At 42.9% G+C, this 20,729-nt stretch overlaps 1 protein-coding gene across 1 annotated transcript in view; it reads left to right on the top strand.

Moving 5' to 3' along the window:
• The window catches only part of cbln4 (cerebellin 4 precursor), a 201,558-nt gene extending 188,390 nt beyond the window's left edge, over window positions 1-13,168 (top strand). Inside the window, exon 4 of the mRNA XM_038803102.1 lies at window positions 12,411-13,168. Within this exon, the coding sequence (XP_038659030.1) occupies window positions 12,411-12,439 (29 nt within the window). The 3' untranslated portion in view covers window positions 12,440-13,168. The remainder of the gene's footprint in view (window positions 1-12,410) is intronic.
• Window positions 13,169-20,729: the final 7,561 nt, after the last annotated feature.

The raw sequence follows: 20,729 nt of genomic DNA on the forward strand, positions 1-20,729 counted from the left end.
CACCTGTCCTCCTTCCTCCAGCTGCTCCCATGTTCCCTCCCTGGGCTCGTACTCCAGCCCCTCCTAGTCCTGCTCCTCCTCATCTTCCTCAGATTAGGCTGCGTGTCTCCCTTCCTCCTCATCATCATCTTGCTCTTCCTCCTCCACCATATCTCCCAATCTCATTGGGACTAAATCCTACCATCCACATCTTCCACTGGTGCTCAAGGTGCAGTGGAACATCCTTGACATCCAGCATGTTTGACCGCAGTGACTTGCGAGTTATATGCAGCATTCACCACAACAGTTGCAAACACATCAGCAATCTGGATAAGCATTTCTTCAACATCTTCATTAGGTGGCTCGTTTGGATCAATGTCACCAGATATTGCAGCTTCTTGCTTCAAAGCTGATTGCCTTCTGGACTCATACATTTCCCTGAGTCCGTTGTTCCAGGACCCAGATATCTTGGAAAAAAATATTCTTCTTTCAGGCTACAGAGAAAGAAGAAAATAGCAGCAGCAGCCTCCACACTTTTGCAGCCACAAGCAGCAGCAAGCAATATTGGCGGATGGCCTGCAGGCCCCCCAGACGCTCTGTCCTCAACCCACAACGTAAGGCGACCCTAGAGCTATGACACCCAGCCCCTTGACCTGGCCTATCCCCCCCGAATGGTCCCTCGTCCACCCTGAGTACTGGTGCAGCAGCTCCAGTCCCCCTGGGCTGCATATCGGGAAATGCAAATGGCTACTCACCTCTTCAGCTCCGCTCAGCAGCCATTGCATTAGCTTCTTGATTGAGAGCTAGCTATTTCCTGAGAGGTTGTTAGATTGGACATCCATCTTGCTAATGAGATGGAGATTGATCTTAATTGGTGCCTCTGCACATCTAGCAGGGATTTAGAATGCGCCACCGCAGATCGTGAACTGATTCACACTCGCCGTGAATCCTTATTTTGGCCTCTCCCGCTATTTAATAGGAATGACAGGTGTAATGCAGCTGTTAAATCATGCACTTAGTCTTTTTTAAGGGGTTCTTGGGGAGTTTCTCCCTAATCTAGCACACACTTAGAAATTTTTTCATCAATAGGGAGCTGTACTCACTGGCCAGATTGAATTTCAGAGATTGGGCCACCATTTTGAAAGAGTGCCCCGATCTCTGAGTAAGTTTGAGGCTCCCCCACACCCTTTACCCTCGGGCAATGTTACCCCTGCACACATGGACATTACCCCACCCCCCTCACAAATGAGAACACCCCATTATAGGGGTCACTGGGGGGGGGGGGGTCCCCCCATTTTCTGGCATCCCCACCCTCACTTTTGGGCACCCCCCTTTCAGGATGCCCACCTTTCAAACCCCCAACCTTTAGGATGCCCCTTCATACCCACCCTTCCCCACCCTTCATATCCCTCTCATCGTACCCTTCATAGGCATGGCCCCCCTCAGGCCCTAGCCCTTGGTAGTGCCACTCTGGAATCAGGTATCCTGGCACTTCCACCCTGGCAATGCCCCTGTCAGCCTGGCCATGCCACCTGGGCACCTTGGCAGTGCCAGGGTAGTAGTGTCAAGGTACCAGCCTGGCACTGCCAAGGTGCCTGCGTGTCAGAGGGAGAGCCAGGGCACCACTCCAATGGCATGGGGGACAGCCCCAAGTGATATTACACTCTGGGTCTCCCAGGGGCAGGGGTTCATTTCCAGACCTCGGGGGAATCGAGCAGCGGCATATTTAAATGAGCCTATTGGCTCATTTAAAAATGTATATCTGGACCTCACCCACTGAGACAGATCCAGATCATGACATCTCGTGGGATCCCGTTAGATATCATGAGGCTTTCCGGGCATCACAAATCTTATGAGATTCAACTGCCTCATTGTGTCACCGAGTTGGGGGCGACGAGACTGTTAGATTGGGCCCAAGGTTTTATTTGGCAGTTTCTGGTTTCCACGTTAGATCAATGAGTATACTTATTTACAGGAAAAATGTATAAAATAAATAATGGATAAGCCGACTTTTGATGCGCTCATCATCTTTTTTTTTAACTTCCTCACAGATTTCTCTATGTTTTCTTGTAAATATGCTATGTTGGACTTTTTATTCCTGTATCTCTCTTTTATCATTGTTTTCTGTGTCATCCTAATGCCTTCTCTCGCCTAATTCCACCCCCCCCCCCCTCCCCTTCCCCTGTTTTGATGCTTTCCCATAAACTAGTAAAATACATTTAAGAATGAATGGCCTTAAAAATCAGTATGAGAAGGTGATTAATTACTTACCATTGTGCAATGTGCTCAAAGCATACGTACTATAGAGTAAAACAAAAATGCAAAATATTTTTTTGGTAAAACAATGAATCATTGAACAGTCCACAGGTGACTCGCATTTCCACAGAGCTATTGTGTACACACAGCACTGCCATTGCCCTTTGGATATCAGATATATTGTTTACACCATACCCTCTTTTAAAGCAAAATTCCTCCCATCAATATTTCCACCTCCTTCTCCTGAGAATATTGCCCCCTTGTTGAGGGAGGAGATAGTGATTCATAGGTGTTAGTGGACCCCTTGCTCAATTAGTAATTTTGTGTTGGAAGCCTATTTGACCATGGCTTACATCACGGTCCAAACTGGACTGGATAATGATGAGAAGCAAGAAGCCTGAATTTGCTCTGCTAAACTTGAGGCACTCAGGCCAATTGTAACACATGTTTGTCTCTCCAATATGGAAGCTACATAATGCATCTTAAAGCCTAATATGCTTTTCACTGCAGTGCCTCTTTTGTGTAACTCTCAGAGATGTTCTTATAGATGGTTTCCAATAAGATGTGTGTGTGTGTGTGTGTGTGTGCAGGTCATACTTGAACACAGTATTGAAATATTCATAGAGTCTGACATTTGGAATTTGAAAAATAAATTATCTCTGTGTCTTTTGAACTCTATAAAAAATTCAATTACATTTCAATAATGTGTCTCAAACAGAAAGATAATATTTTCCATCCATCTCTGTTTAGATGGAGATAAATATGAAACTGTTGAAACTTGATAAAAGATTCCTCGAATGAATAGTCTCCTGAAATTTTTTAAAATCGCTTTTGGGTTGTCCTCGACTCCAGTTCCATGAGCAGAACTTAATTGGAATTGAGGGCACAACTTGGTTTGCATTCTTGTTGCCTTGCATCTAGAAAGAGACTGGACTGAATTTAATGGCTGCAGCCGTGGCCATGGCAGTGTGCTGGAACGCCGGGGGCAACGCCACAGCACCCATTTCCGGAAACCTTGTCGTAACCTTTTGCATTTCAGGTAATTAACTGGCAGGAGTTGGCACTTCCTTTCTTTTTAAGGGCTGAGATCCCATTCCAGGAGCTGCTGGACAATCAGAGGGCTCAGCAGCCCTGGCAGGAGTTGTGGCAACAGTTGGTACTGCCTGCTGACCAATACTGCCAACAATGGAGGAGACCCTGGAATGGAAATAGTCTGTTGGGTTCACGATGGTCAGTCAGTCAGGCCCTGATGAGGGAAAGTGCAGTACGGATCATGATGGTGGGAAGTGGAGGGTTGGGGGAGGGGTCTGTTCTTTCTGAGGGGGCAGCCCTCCATGTGGCCCAGGATACCTCCCCCCCCCCCCCCCCCCCCACACCACCAATCCCCTGGCTGCTGGTAGAATATTAGCAGTGACAGGATGAGGCCCTCAAGTGGACCTTAATTGGTCTTTGTGTGGGAAGGTCGTCCACAATCTTCCCTGTCCTTGAGTGAATTACAGGGAGTTGGGAAGGGGGTGGACTCTCCACCTCAGCCTTCTCGTCGAACTCTATGACCCCGCCTCACCTCCCAACCCACTCCTCAGAAAGTGTGCAAAGTGTGAAATGTAACCCAAAGTAAACTGAAATTATCTTTGCCTTCATGCTGCAACTGTAATCAATGATACATTCTGATTTAACATGACTTACATTTCAGCCCCGCGCTCTTAATCCAGTGTGATAACACCTGAATGAAAAGCAGTTCCAGTCTAATTGCCACTCAAGGTTTGGCACAAACCAAATTAATTATTTCACCATCTCACTGCAAGAAAGCCATTCCTTGACAAATGCTCTATTATTCTTATTTTTACAACTTACTTTTCTTTTTAAAAAAGCCTACTGAAATGAAAAAAAGTACTTTGGGTGAGAAAACAGAGGGAGAAACTTTGAATTGCAACCACGTGCAACATTCCTTCATTCTTGCTTGGTCATTTGGTCAATCTCTCTCACATGCGCCAACCTTTTACTTTAAAGTGACGCTGCCTTCATTAATGCAAAGTCTGGATAACTAAAGTACAGTTTTGTGCTCAGCATGATGGTTCTACCTCCACCAGAACAGCATTGCACTTATCCTCTTTCATGATTTGTGTTGCACTACCAGTTTTCATCAGTTTTAAAAAAAATTCTCGACCAAGCTCAAAGCCGATATTAAACTCTCTGAACGATGGCTAATGTGCTTTCTAACAGTAATGATTTTTTCCCCCTTTTGGAGTGCCAGTCCCACTGAGGGCTGTTAAGTACTTACCACCCTGTATCACTTGCCAAACTCAAAAAGAAAACCAATCTTAATTACTGTTAAGCCATATATTGAACTTGACCCCCCCCCCCCTTTTATTACCTCGTTGCACAATACAATGAGGTTGGGTCACCTCCCTGTATAAACACAAACTCCCTCAAAGCTGCCATTACGATTTTATTACTTCCTAATAGTTTTGTTACTGCTGTTCAATTATAATCATGGGGTAAGCGAAAGAAATATCAGACATGGCAGGATAGAGAATTTCTCCAAATCGGATGTGTTTGTCGATGAAATCAGTGGAGGTTAATGTGCCAGTTCTTCTGTAAGTGTGTAAGACCTGTAATTTACAATCACCGCAGGTGTGAGTGATTCCAGATCTTTATTATGCATGAGAGAATGCTGTTATGTATGATCATTGGTATGGCATTTTTGATACACTTTTTAAAGACGTTTTGCAATGCAACACATAAAAAGGTATTATTAAAAGATAATTTGCGGCGATTGTTACTTTTAAAATAAGTGGGCTTACATTTTAAATGTGGAGGAGTGTATGTTAAGAACTTGTGCAAGGTGGGTATGTGGATTGAGACCAATTTTTAAAAATAATCATTTCGCACTTTTAATAGATATCAGAGTGATGAGACCTTTTTCATTATTGTACCGAATTTAAATCTAATTCTGGAAACGATGCGGTTCTTGCTCCCTGTTTTATTTTTCACTCCAGTGAATCATCACATCTATTCACAGTGAAATGTACCATTATCATTTTAGCACTGTACAATATATATCAACTGCAATGTTCGTTTTATAAGTCGTCTCAAACTCCTGGTGTATTCTAATTTGTCTGTTTATTCCATATCCAGTGCACAATGTTTTCTAGCTTGCTGAACAGTAAATAAAAATCTATATGGTTAAAAATGGATTGTCTCTTAATTTGTGGCTCTTGACAAACTTGACAATTAGAGGAAGCACAATTATTATCAGAATTGAATAATTATACACTTTGATTACAGGGACAGGTATACAGATATATTGGGAAGCAATATAGCAAGCTATCGGTCATTTGCAAGTTACAAAACCTTCCTCTAATATGTAAAAAGAATGGGACCTCTCCTGAAATAGGCCTGCATGATTGGGAAAAGGTTTCTTGAGTATAGGATGCATTACCTGTGTTATGGGCCAGGGTTTACCGAACCCCAAAGTGTGTCGTGGAGTTGGCCTAACCCACAACTTTTAATAGTTTGTGGTATGGGAAGCACACGGCCCACTCTACAGGTGTGGTACAGCAGAAATGGAAAAGTTTTTTTTCAAACAAAACAATGTTTATTCTATGAACTCAAGTTAACCTTTTTAAAACATACAGTGAACATCTTAGCAACCATTAATTCAAATACAATACCCAAAGACTACAACACTAAGTAATCCTTTAAGCTTTCCTTTCAACATCCATAAGATTTAAAACACCATACCAGAAGCACATCAGGTGAAAATCACTTCTGTTATTAGTTTTAAATCACCAGGATCGATTTACAGTCTTTAGATTACAGAGAGAGACTTCTAATACACCTTCTGGTTGTGACTGCAGCTATCCAGCTCTGAAAACTAAACTAAAACACACCCTGCAGCAAACAGCATAAAATGAAAGTAAAAAGCTGACAGACAACCCTGCTCCCCCTACTCTCTGATATCACTGCAGTCGTAAACACCCATTTCTTAAAGGTACTCTCACTACAGATATTTGTATAAACATCCATTTATAAACACCCATTTCTTAAAGGTACTCTAACGTGACACCTCCCTCCAAGAAAAAAAAATAAACCATCAACTTCAAGATGGTTTCATTTTTCACCTTTTCACTATCCTTTAAGAAATGCACACAGTAAATATACTCTTTGTTTTAAAAAAAAACAACACACACAAACAGGTACAATAATATAGTCCATTTTTGTTCTTCTTCCTCCAACTGAAATCCTTCTCGATTGACTATTTGAACAAGAAGGTCTCTGCACGATCCGTCCATTTCTCTATGCTTCGGCATTTCTCTTTAAAGTCAAATGCTTTAGTTCAACTGATCACAGAGTCCCTTGTAAGTCTCCAACACATGAGCATTGGTTATCACAGCTTTCAGGCCGTTAAATGCTTGTTGAAACTCCGCTGTCTATTGAAATTTTCGATGTTTCTTCAGTAAGTCCATCAGTGGAGCAATCACACGACAAAAATTTTGCACAAATGTTCAATCAAATCCACTCATACCAAGAAATCACATTATTTCTCTTCATCTTGAGGGTATCGGAAACTCCTCAAGGAAAGTGACTTGGGCTTTTCCAAATTCACTTTCGGCTAGGTTTATCACCAAACCCGCCTCCTAAAGTCGATCAAATAACTCCATCAGATTATCATAGAATTTACAGTGCAGAAGGAGTCTGCACCGGCTCTTGGAAAGAGCACCCTACCCAAGGTCTACGCCTCCACCCTATCCCCATAACCCAGTAACCCCACCCAACACTAAGGGCAATTTTGGACACTAAGGGCAATTTATCATGGCCAATCCACCTAACCTGCACATCTTTGTGACTGTGGGAGGAAACCGGAGCACCCGGAGGAAACCCACGCACACACGGGGAGGATGTGCAGACTCCGCACAGACAGTGACCCAAGCTGGGATCGAACCTGGGACCCTGGAGCTGTGAAGCGATTGTGCTATCCACAATGCTACCGTGCTGCCACGGATGTTATACATGTTCTTTCCATGTCTGGCTGAAAATTACCAGATCATCGATGTATACCGCACAATTGGGTAATCCTGAAACAACTTTGTTAGTTAACTGTTGAAATGTGGCTGGGGTGTTTTTCATGCCAAATGGCATAACTTTGATTTGGTATATACCATCTGGAGTCACAAAAGCTGAAATCTCCTCTGCCCTTACAGATAAAGGTACCTGCCAGTAACCTTTAAGTAAAACCAATTTGGAAATAAAAGCTGATTGTCCCACTTTCTCAATGCAATCCTCCAACGTGGGATAGGACAAGAGTCCGTTCTTGTAACTGCATTAACATTTCTATAGTCCACACACAACCATTGGGTACCATCTGGTTTTGGTATCATCACTATGCGTGAGCTCCATTGGCTGCAACCCACTTCAATTATGCCATTTTTAAGCATACTCTCAATCTCTGTTAACCTGTGCAAATTTTAACGGGTTAAGTCTATATGGATGTTGTTTGACTGGAACCACATTTCCCACATCTACATCATGTATAGCCATTTTAGTACTTCCCCATTTATCTCTACAAACTTGCTCATGTGATATCAATAACTATTTCAGGTCAGTTTGTATTTCCTCTGGAAGGTAACTCAACAATTTATCCCAATTTTTAAGAACATCCTCATTTTCCAATTTAATTTGATGTATGTTAAATTCACAGTCATCTGGATTTGGTTCATCACTTTAAGTTAGAATCATTAAAACCTCCTCCTTTTTCTTTCCTTCCCTTTCAAAGTACTTTTTTTTTTTTTTTTTTTTTTTTTTTTTTTTTTTTTGGCATCATTCACATTTTATTTCAGTTCGTTATCAAAATACAGTATACATGGAATAAAATGGTCCAATTTTCAGTGATTGGCTCTGCTTCACCATGTCCTGATCCTGCAGTTTGATACAGCTGCCCTTAAAAAAAAAAGACCACGCAGTTAACAGAAAGACAATAAATCACCAGACACTATGCAGACAGCAGTATCAAAGTACTTTTTAAGCATATTCACATGACACACTCGGTGAGTCTTCCTTCTGGTGTTTGTACCACATAATTCACCTCACTTAATTTCCTTTCAATCTGATAAGGTCCACAAAACCTAGCTTTTAAAGGCTCACCTACCACTGGTAACAACACTAAAACTTTATCTCCAGTGGCAAAACTACAAACTTTGGATTTCTTGTCCGCTACCCGTTTCACATCACATTATGTGCAACTTTTAAATGTTGCCTTGCCAATTCGACCACTCTATTTAATCGTTCCCTAAAATTTGACACGTAATCCAATAATATAATTTCCGATTTCTCACTCACCAATTTTTCCTTAATCAATTTAAGTGGTCCTCTAACCTTATGACCAAAAATTAGTTCAAAAGGACTGCATTTTGTTGACTCATTAGGTGCATCCCTAATTGCAAACAGTACGAATGGAATTCCTTTATCCCAATCCTCTGGATAATCTTGACAATAAACTCTCAACATTGTCTTTAATGTCTAATGCCACCTTTCTAATGCTCCATGCAATTCTGGATGGTACGCAGTTGATTTAAATTGGTTTATTCCTAAGCTATCCATAACTTCTTTCAACAACCTTGAGGTAAAATTTGATCCTTGATCCGATTGTATTTCTATGGGTAGTCCATATCGAGTAAAGAATTTAAGTAACTCCTCCACAATCTCCTTAGCTGTAATATTACGTACTGGAATAGCCTCTGGAAACCTAGTAGACACATCCATTATCGTCAAAAGATATTGATTCCCACTTTTTGTTTTAGCAAGGGGTCCTGCGCAATCAATTAGGACCCTTGTAAAAAGTTCCTCAAATGTTGTAATGGGTATTCAGGGCACTGGTTTTATCACTGCTTAGGGTTTCCCTATCACTTGACATGTGTGACATGATCAGCAAAATTTAACTGCATCTTTATGTAGTCCTGGCCAATAAAAATATTTCTGGATTTTAGCTTGAGTTTTCCTTATTCCCAAATGACGTCCCACTGGTACCTCATGTGCAACTCGCAATACCTCCTTTCTATACCCTACCGGCAATACTACTTGATGAACGTCTGCCCACTTTTCATCTGCCTGCATATGCTTTCTGATAGATCCATTTTATTTCTATATCTTTCTGTTGTAACTCCACCAATTTTCATGAACTAAAAATATCTGCCTCATCCTCCACCTGTTCTTCTTTTTCAACCATCTGATCAAAAATTGTTTCTGATAATTGCACTTCAACTTCATCTTCACTCTTTGATTTCTCCTCTTGTCTTAACCTGTGACTTTGCAACCTTGTTACTGCACAATCCGGAAAAATCCCAGGATATTCGTCCTTTAACACTTCAGTTGTCTGATTTTTGACTGGCTTATCCACCACAGTAGGCATCACTCCCACCTGAGATCCAGCTATATCATTACCCAAGATAAACTGTATTCCTGGACAAGATAGTTTCTCTATTACTCCTACTACCACTTCACCACTCTTCACTGGACTTTCCAACCTTACCTTATATCATTGAACACTACTCCTAGTGCCCTGATTTCCACATATTACCACCTTTTCTGGCAACATTCTTTCCAAACTACATAACTCCTCATCTCTTACCATTAAAGATTGACTAGCTGCTGTATCTCTTAAAATTGTGACTTCTTTACCTTCTCCTCCGGATACACATGAGTAAACTTTACCCACGCAAGTAAATTCTTTGAAGAGATCTGGAACCTTCTGATCCATCACCTCTTGATCAGGCTGTACAATCTTTTGCACCTCCTTTGCTTCACTTGGGCTTTCCTTTACCACTTTAACAAATCCCACTGTCTTATCCAGTTTTACCACAGCAGCCTTCCCATTGCTTTTCTTCAACCACCAACACTGTGACTTTACATGGCCTAGTTTATTACAGTGAAAACATTTGAAACTTTTCATTTCTTTTCCACCTCCTGAATTTCTTTTTTTAATCTGAGGTACACTCTTCTTATTATCTCCCATCAGATCACTTTTACCACTTGAGTATTTCTCATTTCTCCTGTTTCTATCCCTCTCAGGCTGAAACTGATGTTGGAAACCAAGCTTTAATTCATGAACTAATTCATAATCATCTGCCATTTCTGCCAATAACCTCGCAGTTTTAACCCACTGCTCTTCCACATGAGTTCTCACTACATCAGGAATTGAATTTTTAAACTTCTCCAATAGTATAGTTTCTCTGAGAGCTTCATATGTTACTTTTACGGTAATAACACTCTGGTATACACTCAGATTCCTCTGCTGTAAATGCTTTCTGATAGATCCATTTTATTTCTATATCTTTCTGTTATAACTCCGCAAATTTTCCTGAACTAAAAATATCTGCCTCACCCTCCACCTGTACTTGTTCTTCTATTTTCAAAGCCCTTATCCACCTATCAAAATTATTCTGTTTGATCCTTTCAAACTCCATTTATGTTTGATCAAATTTTTTACTCAAATTTCTGAACCTTTGTCTGTGGGCTTCAGGCACTAGTTCATATGCACCCAAGATGGATTTTTTCACCTCCTCATACGACTCCGATACTTCCTCCGGTAGTGATGAAAACACTTCACTTGCCCTACCTGCCAGCTTTGTTTGAATCAGTAATACCCACATGTCCTATGGCCATTTCTTTGTTTAGCTATCTTCTCAAATTAAATGAAAAAGGCATCCACTTCCTTCTCGTCAAACCTTGGCAATGCTTGCACATATTTAAATAAATCCCCACCAAGCCTTCGACTATGATGCTCTGTCTCACTATCCTCATCACTATCATCCAACTGCACATTTCCCTTTATGCCTGCCAATTTTAACTGACTGTCATGTTTCATGGCAATTTTCTGAAGTTCAAACTCTCTCTCTTTATCCTTTTCCCTGATCTGTATCTTCCTTTCTCTTTCTTTTTCCTCTCCATATCTTTCATATTCAAACTGCTTTAATTCTTTCTCATGTTCCATTTGTTTATTTTGCAACTGAATTTTTGCCATTTCCAATTAGTCAAACTGTATCTCAGGCAACTTTAAATGCTTAGCCACCATCACAATTACCTCACCTTTTCGCATTTCGTCAGGTAATGTTAATTGCAATATTTTTGTCAAATCTAACAGTCTGCTTTTAGTCTCTGTCCGTAAGTTACTGAGTGTGAACGTCTCCACCCCAAAAACTTCTAAGCCTCTGAAAGAGCCATTGTCCACAACACACTCCCTACTTAAACTAGAATACCACACCTGAAAAGCAACCACATGATGCTCACCCCTCACTGTCTTTAAGTTCAATAAGCCAATCCTATAGATATACTTTTATGTTTTTTGAACCCCAAATTTGTTCTGGGCCACGGGATTAGAGAACCCCAAAGTGTATCATGGAGTTCATCTGACCCACAACTTTTAATAGATTGTGGTATGGGGAGCACAAGCCCCACTCTACAGGTGTGGTACAGCAGAAATGGAAATTTTTTTTTAAGCAAAACAATATTTATTCTATGAACTCAAGTTAACCTTTTTAAAACATACAGTGAACATCTTAGCAACCATCAATTCAAATAGAACCCCCAAAGAATATAACACAAAGTAATCCTTAATAACTTCCCAAACACCCAGAAGACAAAAGAAATACCTTTTAACAGAAGCATTTACATTCACTACTGAAAATATTTATAATTCTGAATTCATCAAATGATCAAGAGATAGTCTTTTCATGGCAGGGAGATCAACAGTGTACCTGCTCTGTCTGGCTTCAGATCCAACACTGAAAACAAAACTGAAACACTGCCTGCAGCAAACAGCCTAAAATGTAAGTAAAATGCTGACAGACAGCCCAGCTCCACTCACACTCTGACATCACTGCAATAGTAAACAGCCATTTCTTAAAGGTACTCTCACTACAGATATTTATATACACACCCATTTATAAATACCCATTTCTTAAATGTACTCTCACATGACACCTGTTATAGCTTTAACACTCTTGCTTCTAAATCAGCAGGCACATGTTCAAGCCCTGGCATGAAGCTGAGCACAACATTTAGGTTGAGTGTTTCAGTGCAAGATAGACTGAGGGTGTAGTGATCCAATTCAGATGTGGGGTAGGGGTGGGGGAGGGGGTCAACATGTTTTAAAATTAAAGTAATTTCTTTCTGCGCAGGCAGATGCGAAAGATCTGATACTATTTGAAGAGGAGGAAGCAATTCGCTGAGTATCCAGCCCAACAATTGTCCAGCAATGTACACCATCAAAGAGAGGTTATCCAGTCCTTCATTCATTTAATGTTCATGGGATCTTGCTGTGACTGTCAACAGAATGGCAATGACTGGACTTCATTGGTTGTAAAACTCTGGGATGACCTAAAAAAGTGAACGGCTCGATATAAACACTTTTGGTTTTTTTTGCAGGTGCACAGTTGGGTTTTTGTAGCAATGTGTTTGTGCTGGGATACTTCTGTGTCATTGCGTTCTGTTTCAATGATGCAGAATGCCAAATTGCTTGGTTCAAAATAATGGCCATTCATCCGAAACGAGCTTCAAAATTCAGTGCTTCAATTATTCAAAGACAGAATCAATGATAACATTAAAATGCAGTTTGTTCTGAGGTACAGTTCAATCACTTTGATGGGGTTGGACAATAAATGCTGACCTAACCAGTGATGCCCACGTCCCATAAATGAATAAAAAGATACATAAAAAGAATGAAACTTTTGTTGTTTATGACTGATACTTTCAAGTTTTGTCTCTCCATCAAGTTCATACATATGCTTGATGCACACCTATTCTTTTTTATCACTTGCATCACTGAGTTCAGTGCCTCATAAAGAAGACAGAACTAAGAATTCTACCTGGATTATTGCAGACAGACCATATGTAATTCTATCCAATGTTATCAAGTTACCTTAAATTATGCTGAATATGTTCCCTTTATGGTAATGATGTTTGTTTTTAATTATGGTCATTAAAATGTACGGAACTTCTGTTCATTTTCGGCTCCATGTTATTTTAATGTAAGTCACTAAATATTTGGAGATCTGCATCTTCCATCTGGCAATTTGGGGAATTCATGTTGTTACTCAATTTGCCTGAAATAACTCAAGATTATGGTATAATAGCAATATATAATTCTGGTGCCACATTATGAGTTTATGTTAAGAGATGAGCTGGAAGAGCATAGAAAATAAAAGTAAAAGATTCACTAAAATCTCCTCAAATTAGCAATGAAAAGTTATATTTTGGAGACTCACATCCTCCATCTGGCCATTTGGGGAATTCATGCTGTTGCTCAACATACAGATGGAATATAGCTAATTTAATTATATTTTAGTGAATGTTTCATTATAATTTCAAGGGAATGCAATTAAATGCCAGCAATAAGTTTGGGTGGGCTGTTATGTTTTATGCTGAAAATTGAGGGTCCACAATGCATGAAAAGATTTTGTTTTCAAGCTGGTAACCCCCTCGATAAGTACCATAAGATCTCTTTTCTCCAACAGAAAACAATATATAATCTACATGTTACAACCTATTCATATTTTAATATAACGGGATGTTTAAACACCTGAAACAGTTTTTTAAAATATTCTGAAAAGGGTTGCTGTGATGAATGAGAAAAATACAAGGGTTAAATGCTGCAGAGAGAGAACTGAACTGATTGACATTCTGGGTCAGAGAATCAGGATTAGAATGTTGAGTGAGCAGACATAACCATAGCCTGAACAGTTATAAAAGGCAAGAAAACTAAACCAAATTGAGGTATTGCGTTCCTTGCTTTCTTTATGACATGAACTGCAATCTAGTGTAAGAGTCCACCCTGTTTATTTCCTTTGTGCTTATTTCTTTTATTTTATTATTTTAGTCCTTAGACCTATATTCGGAATGTGCCTTTAAGCAGAAGATTCTGTTGAAACAGCCTGCTTGCCAGGACACTACGTTTCCTGGTTTTGTATTTTGGAGAGGAAAGGTTAGACTCCTCGACACCTCATGGATCTTATGAACCATATTAATTTTTCACCAAAAAGCACTCTTCAACCCCTCCAGTTTACATTCTTTTCCTTCACATGGTTACTTTCAGTCACAAGTAACGCTGAGGTTTAAATCTTTGCAGAGTTGGTTGGCTATATATGCACCGTTTTTTGTTTTACAGCTTTTACATCCTCATTAGAATCTTTGTAATCGCAGCCCTTATCTCTATTTAGTAATACGGACAGAAACAATTTGTGCTTTCCGGATTTCAACTGTTCTCGTTGCTTTCAGAATCATAGAATCATAGAATTTACAGTGCAGAAGAAGGCCATTCAGCCCATCGAGTCTGGACCAGCCGCTGGAAAGAGCACCCTACCTAAGCCCATCCACTCTATCCCCGTAACCCCACCTCACCTTTTCTGGACACTAAGGGCAGTCAGTACAGGGAACCCCTTTGGTCGTTCCCCTTAGTAACAGGTATACCGCTTTGGATACTGTTGGGGGGACGACTTACCAGGGGTCAGCCATGGGGTACACATCTCTGGCACAGAGTCTGTCCCTGTTGCTCAGAAGGGAAGGGGGGAGAGAATAGAATAGAATAGAATAGAACAGTACAGCACAGAACAGGCCCTTCGGCCCTCTATGTTGTGCCGAGCAATGATCACCCTACTCAAACCCACGTATCCACCCTATACCCGTAACCCAACAACCCCCCCCCCCTCCCTTAACCTTACTTTTAAGGACACTACAGGCAATTTAGCGAATCCACCTAACCCGCACATCTTTGGACTGTGGGAGGAAACCGGAGCACCCGGAGGAAACCCACGCACACACGGGGAGGTCGTGCAGACTCCGCACAGACAGTGACCCAGCCGGGAACCGAACCTGGGACCCTGGAGCTGTGAAGCATTTATGCTAACCACCATGCTACCGTGCTGGAGGAGAACTTTAGTCATTGGAGACTCCATAGTTAGGGGGATAGATAGGAGATTCTGTAGGAACGAGAGAGACTCGCGTTTAGTGTGTTGCCTCCCAGGTGCCAGGGTCCGTGATGTCCCGGATCGTGTTTTCGGGATCCTTAAGGGGGAGGGGGAGCAGCCCCAAGTCGTGGTCCACATAGGTACCAACGACATAGGTAGGAAAAGGGATAGGGATGTAAGGCAGGATTTCAGGGAGCTACGGTGGAAACTTAGATCCTGGACAAACAGAGTTTTTATCTCTGGGTTGTTACCCATGCCACGTGCTAGCGAGTTGAGGAATAGGGAGAGAGAGCAGTTGAACACGTGGTTGCAGGAATGGTGCAGGAGGGAGGGTTTCAGATTCCTGGACAATTGGGGCTCATTCTAGGGTAGGTGGGACCTCTACAAATGGGATGGTCTACACCTGGACCAGAGGGGTACTAATATCCTGGGGGGGAAGTTTGTTAATGCTCTTCGGAAGGGTTTAAACTAGTTCAGCAGGGGATTGGGAACCTGAATTGTAGCTCCAGTACACAAGAGGTTGAGAGTACTGAGGTAATGAGTAAGGTTTCAAAGTTGCAGGAGTGTACCGGCAGGAAGGAAGGAGGTTTAAAGTGCGTCTACTTCAATGCCAGGAGCATCCAGAATAAGGTGGGTGAGCTTGCGGCATGGGTTGGTACCTGGGACTTCAATGTTGTGGCCATTTCGGAGACATGGATAGAGCAGGGAGAGGAATGGTTGTTGCAGGTTCCTGGGTTTAGATATTTCAGTAAGCTCAGGGAAGGTGGTAAGAGAGGGGGAGGGGTGGCATTGTTAGTCAAGGACAGTATTACGGTGGCTGAGAGGACGTTTGATGAGGACTCGACTGCTGAGGTAGTATGGGCTGAATTAAGAAACAGGAAAGGAGAGGTCACCCTGTTAGGGGTTTTCTATAGGCCTCCAAAAAGTTCCAGAGGTGTAGAGGAAAGGATTGCAAAGATGATTCTGGATAGGAGCGAAAGTAACAGGGTAGTTCTTATGGGGGACTGTAACTTTCCAAATATTGACTGGAAACACAATAGTTCGAGTACTTTAGATGGGTCCGTTTTTGTCCAATGTGTGCAGGAGGGTTTCCTGACGCAGTATGTAGATAGGCCAACGAGAGGCGAGGCCGTATTGGATTTGGTACTGGGTAATGAACCAGGACAGGACAGATTTGGAGGTAGGTGAGCACTTTGGTGATAGTGACCACAATTCGATTACGTTTACTTTAGTGATGGAAAGGGATAGGTATATACCACAAGGCAAGAGTCATATCTGGGGAAAGGCAATTATGATGCGATGAGGCAAGACTTAGGATGCATCGGCTGGAGAGGAAAACTGCAGGGGATGGGCACAATGGAAATGTGGAGCATGTTCGAGGAACAGCTACTGCGTGTCCTTGATAAGTATGTACCTATCAGGCAGGGAGGAGGTGGTCGAGTGAGGGAACCATGGTTTAGTAAAGCAGTTGAAACACTTGTCAAGAGAAAGAAGGAGGCTTATGTAATGATGAGACGTGATGGTTCAGTTAGGGCACTTGAGAGTTACAAGTTAGCTAGGAAGGATCTAAAGAGAGAGCTAAGAAGAGCCAGGAGGGGACATGGGAAGTCTTTGGCAGGTAGGATAACCCTAAAGCTTTCTATAGATACGTCAGGAATAAAAGAATGACTAGGGTAAGAGTAGGGCCAGTCAAGGACAGTAGTGGGAAGTTGTGCGTGGAGTCAGAGGAGATAGGAGAGGTGTTAAATGAGTATTTTACGTCCGTATTCACACAGGAAAAAGACAATGTTGTCGAGGAGAATACTGAGATATAGGCTACTAGACTAGAAGGGCTTGAGGTACATAAGGAGGAGGTGTTCGCGATTCTGGAAAGTGTTAAAATAGATAAGTCCCCTGGGCTGGATGGGATTTATCCTAGTATTCTCTGGGAAGTGGGAAGTGAGGGAGGATATTGCTGAGCCTTTGGCTTTGATCTTTAAGTCATCTTTGTCTTCAGGAATAGTGCCAGAAGACTGTAGGATAGCAAATGTTGTCCCCTTGTTCAAGAAGGGGAGTAGAGACAACCCCGGTAACTATAGACTAGTGAGCCTTACTTTTGTTGTGGGCAAAGTCTTGGAAAGGTTTATAAGAGATAGGATGTATAATCATCTGGAAAGGAATAATTTGATTAGAGATAGTCAACATGGTTTTGTGAAGGGTAGGTTGTGCCTCAGAAACCTTATTGAGTTATTTGAGAAGGTGACCAAACAGGTGGATGGGGGTAATGCAGTTGATGTGGTGTATATTGATTTCAGTAAAGCATTTGATAATGTTCCCCACGGTAAGCTATTGCAGAAAATACGGAGGCATGGGATTCAGGGTGATTTAGCAGTTTGGATCAGAAATTGGCTAGCTGGAAGAAGACAAAGGGTGGTGGTTGTTGGGAAATGTTCAGACTGGTGTCCAGTTACTAGTGGTGTACCACAAGGATCTGTTTTGGGGCCGCTGCTGTTTGTCATTTTTATAATTGTCCTGGAGTAGGGGGTAGAAGGATGGGTGAGTAAATTTGCAGATGACACTAAAGTCGGTGGAGTTGTGGACAGTGCAGAAGGATGTTACAAGTTATAGAGGGACATAGATAAGCTGCAGAGCTGGGCTGACAGGTGGCAAATGGAGTTTAATGCAGAAAAGTGTGAGGTGATTCATTTTGGAAGGAATAACAGCGAAACAGAGTATTGGGCTAATGGTAAGATTCTTGGTAGTGTGGATGAGCAGAGAGATCTCGGTGTCCATGTACATACATGCCTGTAAGTTGCCACCCAGGTTGAGAGGGTTGTTAAGAAGGAATAAGGTGTGTACGCTTTTATTGGTAGAGGAATTGAGTTTCAGAACCATGAGGTCATGTTGTACAAAACTCTGCTGCGGACGCATTTGGAGTATTGCGTGCAGTTCTGGTCGTCGCATTATAGGAATGATGTGGAAGCATTGGAAAGGGTACAGAGCAGATTTACCAGGATGTTGCCTGGCATGGGGGGAAGATCTTACAAGGAAAGGCTGAGGGACTTAAGACTGTTTTTGTTAGAGAGAAGAAGGTTAAGAGGTGACTTAATTGCGGCATACAAGATGATCAGAGGATTAGATAGGGTGGACATTGAGTGCCTTTTTCCTCAGATGGTGATGTCTAGCACGAGGAGAAATAGCTTTAAATTGAGTGGAGATAGATATAGGACATATGTCAGGTAGGTTCTTTACTCAGAGAGTAGTAAGGACGTGGAATGCCCTGCCTGCAACAGTAGTGGACTCGCCAACGCTAAGGGCTTTCAAATGGTCATTGGATAGGCATATGGACGATAAGGGAATAGTGTAGATGGGCTTTAGAGGGGTTTCACAGGTCGGCGCAACATTGAGGGCCAAAGGTCCTGTACTGCGCTGTAATGTTCTATGTTCTAATTTAGCGTCGCCAATCCACCTAACCTGCACATCGTTGGACCGTGGGAGAAAACTGGGGCACCCTGAGGAAATGCATACAAACATGGGGAGAACGCCCAGACTCTGCACAGACAGTGGCCCAAGCCGGGAATCAATCCCTATGAAGCAACTGTGAAGCAACTGTGCTAACCACTATGCTACCATGCTGCCCAGAGGATGGCACATTGTTGGTTCCAGGAGCTTTCTGTTTTTTGTTCACAGATGCGGTGGCAGAATCATTACATGGTTCTCCATCCACCTTCCTCTTAATTTGCAAAAGAGGTTGATTACCGATTATTTCATCTCCTTGGATGTTTGCTTCCTTAGAGTCACTGCCGACCTTGAAAAGGAAATGGATTCATCAACTGTTTGCTTGGTGTCACTTCACAGTCCTTTCTGTCCTCATCCTGAATAACTGATGCCATGCTATTAGGTATTTTTCCTATCAAAACAGGCCTGCTGTGTGAAATATTTGCACCTGAAGTCAATGGCAATGTGTTTACTGCAGGCAATAACAAATCACTTTGGGAAAGACCAAGTCACTTTCTTCTTCCGATTAGCTGTCTTCTTTCATAGCTTTGGAAGAATTACTTGCCATTTCTTCGAGATCAGTTTTAGAGAGGTCTATTTGATAACAATTGTTTATCATTACTTCATTATCAGAACCAAAATCAGGGGCGGGATTGTCTGATCCTGAGGATAAGTGTTGACAACGCTCCAGCTGCTGATCCCAGTGTCAACTGGGCGCCGTAGGTCCGTGCATGCGCAGTGGCACCGTGCTGGCCCCGACGCAACATGGCGCAGGGCTCCAGGGGCCGGTGCGGAAGAAAGGAGGCCTCCAGCCCGAGAGGCCGGCCCGCCGATGGGTGGGCCCTGATCGCGGGCCAGGCCACATCGGAGGCCCCCCCCACCCTCCGGCAATCACGGCGGCGCCAATGGCAGCGATTCTCCACTCCGCGGAGCGGCGACAGGGCGGCATGCTGCGATTCGCTGAGAGAATCCGCCCCAGATTCAGAACTCTCTTCAAAATATTCATCAATGTTATTACTATCAGATTCGGACTTCTCTTTCGTAAGGTCAACCTTGGAGTCTCAGAATCTGATCCTCTAGTAGATTTAACCTTAACAAGTTTCTGCGAGGAATTATTCCTGTCAAGGTAATTCCATCAGTATCAGCAGAATCAGATTCATTACCATTGTTACAGTGAATGGTGACCTTCAACATTTCTTTCTTGAGTCATTTAATTCCCAATGAGCTTGTTTAATTTCCACATGCTCTCCTGTTAGTGTCTCATGTCCTATCCGCAGTACTTCTCTCAGACTCTCTCTGTGTAAGCAAGGGTGAAACTACCGCTTCCACTCCTGCCAAATGATTCCCCAAAAGTAAGTCTGCTCCCTCCACTGGGAATTTCTTAACCCCCCTTGACGACGACTGAACCCGACACTATATTGTGGTTCAATTGTACTTTATACAATGGAACTGGGATCTGGGGCAGGATTCTCCCATTCGGCGGCAGAGTGTCCATACCGTCGGAAACGCCGTTGTGAACGGGCACTGGGAGTACCGATTCAGGCCCCTATAGAGGGCCAGCACAGCGCTGGAGCGGTTCATACCGCTCCAGCCTCCCATCCCGGCATTAACTGTGCGCCGCGCCAACCCGCGCATGCGCAATGGCACCGGCATCAATGAGGACATGCGCAGAAAAAACCCGCGCATGCCTCCCTCAAAGAGTCGGCCCCAACGAAACATGGCACGGCAGTTCAGGGGCCGGTGCGTAAGAAAAAAGGCCCGGGGGGCGAGAGGCCGGCGCCCCAACTGGTGGGCCACGATTGCGGGCCGGGTCCTATCGGAGGCCCCCCCCGGGGTCGGAGTCCTCCCCCCCCCTCCAAAGGCTGCCCCCCCCGATCCTGCGTGCAGAGTTCCCGCCGGCTGCGACCAGGTGTGGACGGCGCCGGTGGGACTCTGCCTTTTTAGAGCGGCCGCTCAGCCCGGAGAATCACGTGCCGGCAGCGTGGCGGCATGGCGCGGTTGCGGGGATTCTCTGGCCCGACGCGGGTCTGGGAGAATCCCGCCCTATCTCCCCTTATC

Source organism: Scyliorhinus canicula, chromosome 7 (genome assembly GCF_902713615.1).
Source record: "Scyliorhinus canicula chromosome 7, sScyCan1.1, whole genome shotgun sequence".
Lineage (NCBI taxonomy): Eukaryota > Metazoa > Chordata > Chondrichthyes > Carcharhiniformes > Scyliorhinidae > Scyliorhinus > Scyliorhinus canicula.